The sequence below is a fragment of the Bemisia tabaci genome, chromosome 7 (assembly GCF_918797505.1).
Source record: "Bemisia tabaci chromosome 7, PGI_BMITA_v3".
Classification (NCBI taxonomy): Eukaryota; Metazoa; Arthropoda; class Insecta; order Hemiptera; family Aleyrodidae; genus Bemisia; species Bemisia tabaci.
Window position 1 is genome coordinate 8,022,751 of NC_092799.1, and position 10,565 is coordinate 8,033,315.

At 37.4% G+C, this 10,565-nt stretch overlaps 1 protein-coding gene across 1 annotated transcript in view; it reads left to right on the top strand.

The window, feature by feature from the left end:
• Window positions 1-10,565, top strand: part of LOC109032709 (sterile alpha motif domain containing protein 4 smaug) — a 67,794-nt gene that overhangs the window by 50,666 nt on the left and 6,563 nt on the right. Inside the window, exons 5-11 of the mRNA XM_019044975.2 lie at window positions 394-440; window positions 1,670-1,767; window positions 3,482-3,653; window positions 5,087-5,304; window positions 5,907-6,051; window positions 7,611-7,770; window positions 9,146-9,290. Of these exons, the coding sequence (XP_018900520.1) occupies window positions 394-440; window positions 1,670-1,767; window positions 3,482-3,653; window positions 5,087-5,304; window positions 5,907-6,051; window positions 7,611-7,770; window positions 9,146-9,290 (985 nt within the window). The remainder of the gene's footprint in view (window positions 1-393; window positions 441-1,669; window positions 1,768-3,481; window positions 3,654-5,086; window positions 5,305-5,906; window positions 6,052-7,610; window positions 7,771-9,145; window positions 9,291-10,565) is intronic.

Below are 10,565 nucleotides of genomic sequence, written 5' to 3' on the forward strand. Positions count from 1 at the left end.
AAGAGTGTTTTAAAGGTTGCACTACAGGGTGGCTAGTGCCTTACTGGAGCAATATTTCAACTCTTTTTCAGAACAAATAGCCTTTCTGTCCGTCGAAATGATTTGGTAATTTTCCCAAAATGAAATCTGTCATCCGAAAAACAATACTGTAATCTTAGCTGCTAGCTGTGTGGTGAAAAATAGATCAGTGAATTCTTTTCTCTTTTTTCTACAGGTACATTGTGCAGGAATCAATGAATGTATTATCATTTCATCTCAAATTAAAAAAGTATTATTGTTCTTTCACTTCATTGCAAGATTTTAAAATTGCCTCTATAGATACCGTTTCTTGGGTGACAATCTGTTTTTGATTTTGCCTCCAATTAACGCAATGTAATTGTGTTTTTCTTTTAGATCTTTTGAGAACTATAACCGAGCTCTTGTAGAAAAGTGTCAGAAAGGTGAGTCCCATGTGTTACAGTGTTTTTCTGAAGAATATACACTATTGCATTTTTTTGTTTCAGTCAGCATTTTTAGAAATTTTTTTCATTAAAAACCAATTGATAATTTTGTATGCTACAAAGCCTCTCATGTGTAAAATAAGTTTCGTACTTCTCGTAAAATTTTCAGAGATTTTTACTAAGTTTTGAGGGAGGGTATGGATTCGAAAAATGAAAACATGAATCGATCGACTTGAATCGATCGACACCGATTCGATCGACACCGATTCGATCGACACCGATTCGATCGACACCGATTCGATCGACACCGATTCGATCGACACCGATTCGATCGACACCGATTCGATCGACACCGATTCGATCGACACCGATTCGATCGACACCGATTTGATCGACAAATTGTTAAAAAAACTGTTATCGATTTGGTTGACATGAATCGATCGAAAAATTAAAACGTGATTCGATGGACATGAATCAATCGACACCGATTCGATCGACAGTTAATTTAAAAACACCCGTATCGATTCGATCAACATGAATGGATCAAAAAATGAAAACGTGAATCGATCGAAATTGATTCGATCAACAAAATTCGATTGACTCACGATTCACGGGTTTGTCGATTGATTCCTGGTTGTTGATCGAATAGGTGTCAATCGATTCACGTTTTCATTTTTCGATCCATTCATGTCGATCAAATCGATACCGCCGTTTTTAAATTAACTGTTGATCGAATCGGCGTCGATCGATTCATGTTGATCGAATCACGTTTTAATTTTTCAATCGAACCGACACTGGTCTTTTAATAATTTGTCGATTCATGTCGATCGATTCACATTTTCATTTTTTGATCGATTCATGTCGATCGAATCGACACCGGTTTTTTTAACAATTTGTCGATCTAATCGGTGTCAATCTAATCGGTGTTGATCTAATCGGTGTCAATCTAATCGGTGTCGATCGATTCATGTCGATCGATTCACATTTTCATTTTTCGATCGATTCATGTTGATCGAATCCATAGCCTCCAGTTTTGAGAATGAATTGGTAAACACAATGAATTAAGCCATTGGTTTTGAGGAATCTTTTTCATGGTACATTAAGAGCGTATAAGAACTATCTTCCTAGGAAAGCAATATATCCCACCTCAACGTAATTCAACTAATTTTTTACCACTCACTTCTTTCTATATTTAAGAAGCTCTGAATGTTTGAAATTTTCATTCACAGATTTGGTGGAAAATGCCACTAGTTTTCCAGTTGGGAAAATTAATGCCAAGCAGCGCAGCAACAGTCTCACTCCACCGTACTCGGAGCACTTTAGCCAGGTATATGCTTTTGAATTAAAGATTCCAGTAATTTGAAGGTGAAAAGTAATCACCTTCAAGAATTTTTGGTGTGGAGGACATTCTTCTCCATGATGCATTGAATAGGAACTTCATGGCTAATGGCTGCAGGCTTCGTCCAAAATAATGGCTGTTCCAGCAATTTTGTTTAACCATCAGACATAGTCAATAATATGTTGGATATTTTAGCCAATGTACGTCAAGAATTCAGCATAAAGCTGAAGAATCTCAATATTAAGGGAAAAAGCTCGTTCAAGCACAGTTTTCCCCTCCCTCAAAGAGATGTGCTGTTTGGAGCAACACTAGTTATATGTCCATTCAGGAAGGCAACTACAGACGCGTTTCGGCTTTGTTGGGCCAATCCTCAGTGCAGTGCAGCCTTCTGAATTTCCTGCTACCAAGCTCGAGAGGACGTGAAAACCAGCCCGAGACTTGGGCAAGCGGACGCTGGCGGCAAGTATACTTGTGCCATCTAGTGAGCAATTATCCGCACGTTGGCCAAAAACTCCAACATACTGTCGTACAAGTGCGTCTACCGCAATCAGTTTGTGTAAAACTGCCTCACCAAGGCTTGTGCGGTGCTGTTTGGATAATTGCTCACTAGATGGCGCAAGTATACTTACCGCCAGCGTCTGCTTGCCCAAGTGCCGGGCTGGTTTTCACAACCTCTCGAGCTTGGTAGCAGGAAATTCAGGAGGCTGCACTGCACTGAGGATTGGCCCAACAAGGCCGAAACGCGTCTGTAGTTGCCTTCCTGTATGGACGTAACTAGTGTTGCTCCAAACAGCACATCTCTTTGAGGGAAAACTGTGCTCGAACGAGCTTTTTCCCTCTGTATTGAGATTTTTTAGCTTTACGCTGAATTTTTAACGCACGTTGGCTAAATTCTCCAACATACTGTCGTACGAGTGCGTCTACTGCAGTCAGTTTGCTTAATCAATAATGTTTCCTATTCAAATTTGCTCAAGTGTGCATCCTGTGCGATCACTATCTTAATTCTACTGATAAATTTTCATTTTGATATTTCAGACCATTCATAAGAAAAGAGACTCTAGTATGGGATTGCTCAAAATAGAGCAGTTTTAGGAGTTATTTATGAACAAATTTCTATGAGAATACTAAAAAATTGCGCACAGCAATTGACTCATTGTGGTCTAAAGTTGTGTGAAAGAACATGATACAACTGTAAATAATTTAGAAGTGTCTGAATCCACATTTGTGCTTAACCAATTGATTCATTATCTAATTTGACCCGGCTGCGCCTAGAATTAGTATTCAACTCAGCAATTGAACACTACCTACTAATCTCAAATTTATTTTCTGAGGTTGAAAATCAAAATACCAAGCATTTATTGTATGCTCTTAGAGAGAGCACAAGAAAATTTAGTTAAATTCTTCTTATTCTGTTGATGTTTTGCTTTCAACATCTTGAAAATCCCATAATTAGCAAAAAACTTGGCTCCTAATATGCAGTATGTAACCTAACCTGGTGCTTGGCAGCCAAATACAAATGCATTGAAAATGCGGCTCAAATGACATCTTGTACAACCTCCACCTGACCTTCGCCGTATAATTGCTACAAATTGTCTTTGATGAAAAAAGCAACTCTGTTTGCATGATGACACAACGAATTGTAAATTCTTTGTTGGTGGCTTTTGACTTCTCGTTTACCAACAATTATAATTTTCCTTTCTAGGACTGCGACTATGCCCGAAAGGTACGTAGTAGCAGTATTTCTCTCTATGGTGGACCATTGTCACCTCAATCTTCCGGAACAACGTCCTCGGGTAGCGGCTCTGAAACCCATCTTGAAAACATGCACCTGATCAGTCCGAATGCCATTGCAAATGATCCTGTACTTAGAAATGGTAGGAATGTATTTCAACTTGTCTTTGAATTGAACCACTTCCTTCAATATTTACATATACATTGCATCGATCAGCTTTGAAAATGCTAAAAATTTCTATGATGCCCAGATTCCTACGGTCTGTGCCATGTCACTTGCCTAATTTTATTTTGATTGATTTTCAGACTTCCTATTTCTTACTTAGCTTAATATATCTAGTACTAACTAAGGAGCTAACATCAAAGATAATGCTTTTTGTCCTGGCTCGTAATAATCAAAAATGAATGTATCACATGGCACTCCGAAGTCCTCCCAATTTTGATTCTGACTCAGTGCTTTTTTCCCAATTACCCTTCATATTTTTTAGTTTACTTTTAAGTATATGTATGAGAGAAAATGCTTTCTAACATTAGAAGTTCTATCATTCTAAACTATTTCCTTGATCTTCCTATTTAAAGGTTACTAAGCTTTTTGGAGAACATTTCATTGGTAGATCAATCAATTGATTATACTGTAAAACTTTTATTTAATGAATTTCTGGAGACTGGTGATAAAATTCATTAAATTTAAAATTCGCGAAATTGAGACCAGTGAAAACCCTGATTTTATGATGCGGAAACCCCTTGGACCAACACCGATTGGACAATACGCATGAAAAATTAAACATGCTTTCCCCAGCTTTGATGTCTGGAATTTTCCACACATTTGTCAAATTGAGTTCGATTTACATGGTAAAGATCGTACTCGGACCAAAGGTTTCCTTTGTTGAATAGAATTTAATTTACATTGAGAAGATAGGGATTGTTTTGGTATCGCAACATAATTTGTTAATTCGAAAATTTTGTTAAATCGACGTTCGTTATTTCGAAGTTTTACTGCATATGGATTCTAGGAAATTTTTAAAACAATCTCTAGCATCACCCAATGCTGTCAAGCGTCAAGCATTTGTACACTAAATTTGACCAAGAAACACTTCAGAATAACTCCCAAAAGCGTCCGGTATGAATTTTGCAAATTGAAAGGCACAATGATTATGATATTCATTCGAACTGGACTTTCGAAGTTACAACAAAATGTTCTTGGGAATTCTTAAAAAATATCCTAAAATCCAGAAATTATCAGCAGATTAATCAATGATGAAATTGCACTCCAAAGTAGCGAAGAATCACCTTTACTGCAATTACGCATTAATTTTTTTGGTACTTTCTGTACCCTCTAGAAAGAATTCTGTAATATATAAGATAACAAATTTCTTTTGAGAACTTGATACCCAAGGAGAACTGATGAAATGAATAATTATGACAGTGCTTCCTAATCTGTGTGTTGAGCTTGCAGCATGCCTATTTTATATTTTTTCTCATTAACTTTTCTCAATCAAATTGCTGCTTTTTTAGTTTTTGGGCTCTTTTTTCTTTTTTTTTTGCCATAAAATAATCTTTTCTGTTTGCATTCCAGATGTTGAGGCTTGGTTAAAATACTTGAGGCTGCACAAATACACGGAAATTTTCCTCAGGATGTCTTACGAGCAACTCATCAGCATTAACGAATCTAATTTTGAAGAAATTCTGTTGAGTCTTGGTTATGAACGTATCACGGAAGGCGCTAGACGGAAAATAATCTTGCATATCAGTAAACTTGGGGAGAGAGTTCAAGTTTTAAGCAAAAAGGACGAGGTAACTGTGCATTCATCTTCAATTTTTAACTGTTCAAGATAGAAGCCAAGGCCATGAATGGACCTAGCGTTATGATATATTTTCTCTTGAAATTTTATGTAGAATTCGATTCGTACATTGAAGAGTACTGAAAGTAGCCTCTAACAAGATATTTAAGTTTTTTTAGGCATTCAAACTTTTCATTTATGAGAAACCATATTCTACTGCATCAAACTGCGCTCCTAAAATTACTTTTACAGCCTCAGCAGTATGAAAATAATGATAACTTTGATACCTCTGGCTCAGCTCTTGCACTTTGTTTACACTTCAGAGATTATAGAGTGGGGAGAAACAATGCTTTCGTTGTGCTTGAGCAACTAGGAAAACCTCTATCGAGTTTAACATGCCGTCTCTGAGCGATCATTTCCAAATCTGCGAATATGATGTGTCTATGTAGTGTCATCCTCCGCCTTGTCCCTTGCCCTGTAAAGGAATTTCCTTTCTCATCAAATGTTTTTTTTCAGTAGGGATGCTAAAAGTCCCGTGAGTTATAAACCCATTTTTTGTAATCTTTAACTTTGTCTCATGTTTGATGCTAACACATTCTCTGATAATAATTTTAGGAGGTCACCTCAGGTGAATCTTTGGTGCTGAAAGCAGCAATTGACGAACTGAAAATTATTGTCAATACGCCAATTAGGTCTACGTGCTTGGTGCCGCACAATGAGGCAAACATACCGTCATTATATTGTAGTGTTCTCAACAAAGGTAGGAAAATCGATCTGTCTGAAACATATTGATGGTGAAATAGCAAAAACGGGTATTTCAGATTGCAGTGTCATGGATTTGCTGACATACTCCATTTTCTAAATTGAATCAGTGAGAACGAGAACACATCAACTCGGTAACATATAAATGCCCAATTCTCATTAAAGAAAGTCAGTTTTCAAGAAGGTCATTGAAGTAAACGCAAAGGTCCAACTTGGACCTTTAAAGTGTTCTTAAGCACTTGTCTTTCGGCACCAAAAATCTTGTTCTTGTGCTAACTTCTTCAACTACTGTGCAGTTTTACGTGTGTCCTGATTATTTTCATTTTTTCGAGTTGGTGTGTTTTCGTTCTCACTGATTCGATTGTGAACTGCAGAGCGTTGTTTCTTGCAAACCTCCTTAAGTTTTCTTATCCGTGTGAAAAATATTCTGTGAATATCTCAAGCTATGACTTGGTTTAATCTCCTTTTAGAAATTAAAGTAGAGGCGGAGATTTTGAATCACCGCTATCGAAATAGGCGTCTCAGCTGTTTCACCCTTGCCATTTACTTCTAGATTTGTATAGCCCTTTTCTCTGGGGGATGAGAAGTTCTAAAAATGGGATATGTACATATTTATCACTACTTTATTCATAGTGTTTTTAAAATTCACCATGAACCTTATGTACCGTAGGAGGTTCTCAGCAAGTCAAACGATCTTAACGTATGATCTTTAAATAGGTAAAATGATCTTTAACCTATTGTACACAAATTGGTAGCTGTGAGGCAAAGCCAACTGACTAGTCTACTCCTATTGTTGAGGGGTTGATGCATTGGAGCGCATTGACTCTGTCATTTTTTCCCATCAGTGTTGAGACAAGCAACAGCCGGTCTTTTGTCATTGTGACTGAATTCATCCTGTTTTTAGCACACGGCTTAGCATGCCACTCTGCGTATGCTTCCGAAAGATTCTCACCAATTTTCCCATGTCACTTTTTCCACCTATTACAGTTAATTTTCTGAAAAAGTCATTTCCACCTCCTCTAATTTTTTACGAGGAGTTGAGGGTAACGATATTTGGGGAAAATTAGACTACATTTACCAGAAAAGAACCAAGCCACATCAGCTATTGCCAAATTAAACGGTGTAATTTGATTTTTTGCAAGAAAACTTTTGTGCAGATATTTTTGAAATTTTTCAGGAATTTGCCTTGTCATTCACTGTTTGCCAAAAAATCTACAGGACCTTTTTTATGTAAAAAATTAAATCGCCCAATTATATTTGACAATAGCTGATGTACCCTGGTTCCTCTCTGCTGAATGTGGTCCAATCGGAATCAAAACTCGTTGAGCGCATACTCACACTGGCAAAATATGACTGGGCCAATGTAAGCACTGTGATGAGTCATATTATTATGGTCAATTTCATTCACTTGTTTATCAATTTGATCATAAGTCCACCCTACTTACTTTGCTAGGAAATCAAAGCCATAAAATCCCAAAAATTGTGTTAGATTTTATCCTCTTATAATTCCTTTTTGAATCATGATCAGCGCTGACTAATGCTTTGTTCCCCCAACAGTCTGCACGTACACATTAACGAGCTCCAACTGTAATGCACAAGCTATCCTTTGTGATCAACTAATACCTCTCTTGGACATCACCTTAGAGAAACCAGCTTTTATGCATCAAAAGAAGAAAATCATGGAATGGAAATCGCAGATAACGCAGTTAAATGCCAGGTACCTAATTCAACTTTGTATAGATTTTTTGTTCTCTGTGGGCTCCTATTATCTCTGCCTTTATGAGTAGGTTGTGCATCACAAAACCGTGTTTGAATAGTCACAGAATTTAGAACTGCAGAAATAATAGTATCCATCCGAATACCAGGTTTCTGTGTTCAAAAAGTAATATGTACAGGGATTATTACTCTTTGAAGAAAGTGGCATGACAATGTCCGTCAAACAGCAGATTCACCAAGCAGGGAATATTTTTAATGGTTGCTCTGTGTTTTCTACCGATGAATCCCAGGTGGAAGGGAACATGGTTTTTCTAGACTCAAGTGACCGATAGCACTGTCTGGGCCTTGTAATAACAGTGAATTGGTGACTCGTCTTTCTTCTTTGTTTTCTGGTTGAAATTGGAATTGTAACTGACTCGAAACATTCCGGTTTTTTTGTGTGTGACCTTTTGTATCTAACAGCAGATTTAGCTGTTATTTTACTTTGTTTTTTTGCTGATTAAGTAGCCCTTTATTCGACAGTGCCGAAGTTTCAGTGATAGATTTTATTGAGTGGATCAAGTCTCTCTAGAAAGAAAATTGACCAATTCTTTGATGGGTTTACTCCTGATGTATGACTTTTATGACTTGAAGACATCATTGATATGGTCAGTGCCAAAAATTGCTCAGTTGGTGGTGAACCATTCCGTTTTCTCAAGAATACCAAGATGCACAATGTACACCGTCGTTGCTACTTATGCTTAATTGCATTCCAAAACAGCCAGCATCAACAGAAATTACCAAGAGTTGCCAGCAGTATTGTTGAGATCTGGTGGCAAAAAGTAAACAGAATCCAGTGAACGGAGATCCTTGACTGCATATTATCAACCCACTGATATTGATATGTACTGACATAACTATTAGGTTCTTTAACATATCAATGGCCTAAGTGCAAAACCACGTATCTTCATTGCAGTATTTCCAAACTTCCTCTCCTATTTTATTTTTTTGAAAAGAAACAACTCAACTTCATGGCTTGAAACATATACAGAAAACCCTGCTGACAGATGAGAAAAATCAAAGAAGTTTTTAAGAAGTTATGTTGACTGGTTTTCCAAAGAGAAAATTAAGTGTGACAGGAAGTTTGCAATGTCGCGAAAAGAGATTTGTGGTTTCACACGTTGGCCATCAAAATGCTCAGGAGTTGGTATTTCTAATTATTATCCCAGCCGTACAAGGCATCATTAAATTTAAATTTTAAAAGTTTCACTTCACAAAATTTGCCCCTAGCTTGTGCCACTCGGTGTTCACATGCATTCTATTCATTGTGGTAGTTTAAGTGCAATATAGAATAGTGTAAGAAATTCAATAATTTCATTTTCCTCTTTCATTTTTAGGGTGCAATCGAAGCATTTTCTGCATGCGCCACAACGACCGAAGATTCACCGGAATAGCCTAACTTTGTCGCCAACATTGAATGTAGAAACTTTGCAGCTTCCCAAAAAGCACAGTTTACAAGACCACATTCCACTCATTGCACAGGTATGGAACCTTTGTTTTCCAAGAACAAACGATGTACTTCAACAAAGCTGAATTTTACCAATATGTTAAGTTGAAGTGATAAATTACTCACTCCTAAGCCTTAGCTGGCTGACTGTGAAAACTCTCAAAGGTAATGAAGGATAGCGAAATCTCTCCCTGCTTTGCTCTGGAGATAGCAACATGCTGCAGCATCTGAAAATCGGCTTTCCTAATCCCTCAATTTTTTTCAATAAACGTGGGGTATTTTTGAGTGCTGTAGAGAGGATTTCTCTGAACGCATTTCACTTATTTTACAGCATGCCAGCTTTCTGATTGTCTGGCAGGGGAGCTCTTTGTGTGTTTTTCCTCTTTTTAAACTTAATTTTAGAAAATCAAGGCGAAGAGGAAAATTGATTAAAGATCGAAAGAGTTCAAAGAAGGAATTGAATAGCGGTCAGTACAGCTTAAAGAAGGAATGGAATGGAGATCAAAGAAGTGAAAAGAAGGAATTGAGTAGAGATCCAAAGAGTTGAAAGCTGGAGTTCACCATGGGCCTGTGGCAAACTTTAGCTAGAGCAAAAATGTTTCCATTAGTTAATGTCTCAAAAATCACGATGAGCACATGAGCAAAGTTTGAAATGCACTCCTAACTTCACAATATGCATGAGAAATTTTGCGTTTTTCTGAGCTTCCCGCTGTAAAAACGATACTATGGCACAGGTGAACATTTTGTTAGAGGAGTCTTTCCATTCAACCCTTTCGCAATAGCAGCACCCAACTTAACCGACTTTTCTGTGCGTAAATCGCAATCAGGAACACTAAGTCAACTGAAGCGGATCTCTGTCTTTATCAACGCAAAGAATCGTGCCTGTAAACACGCTGAATTGTCGACAAATGGTTAGAATCTCGTGCACATGTATTTTGGCAGATTGGTGTCGGCCATTTTGAAAATTGTGTAGTATCCCAGTGCACAGGGGTTGGATAGAACGACTCCTCTAACGAAATGATCACGTGTGCTGTAGCATCGTTTTTGAAGCGGGAAGCTACAAGAAACGCAAATTTCTTACGCAGATTGTGAAGTTAGGAGTGCATTTCACACTTTGTCAATGCCAATTGTGACTTTTGAGACTATTACTGAAAGAAACAACTCTCATTTAAGCTCTAGTAAAGGTTTTCAATAGGCTCATTCCATTGCTTTTACGTCAAGGAAAGATGAGGACTTCAAAGTGACATCCTCTTCGTTTAATTGTTCATGTGGTTGATCACTAGTGTGCAGCTCATTTCCATTAATCAAAG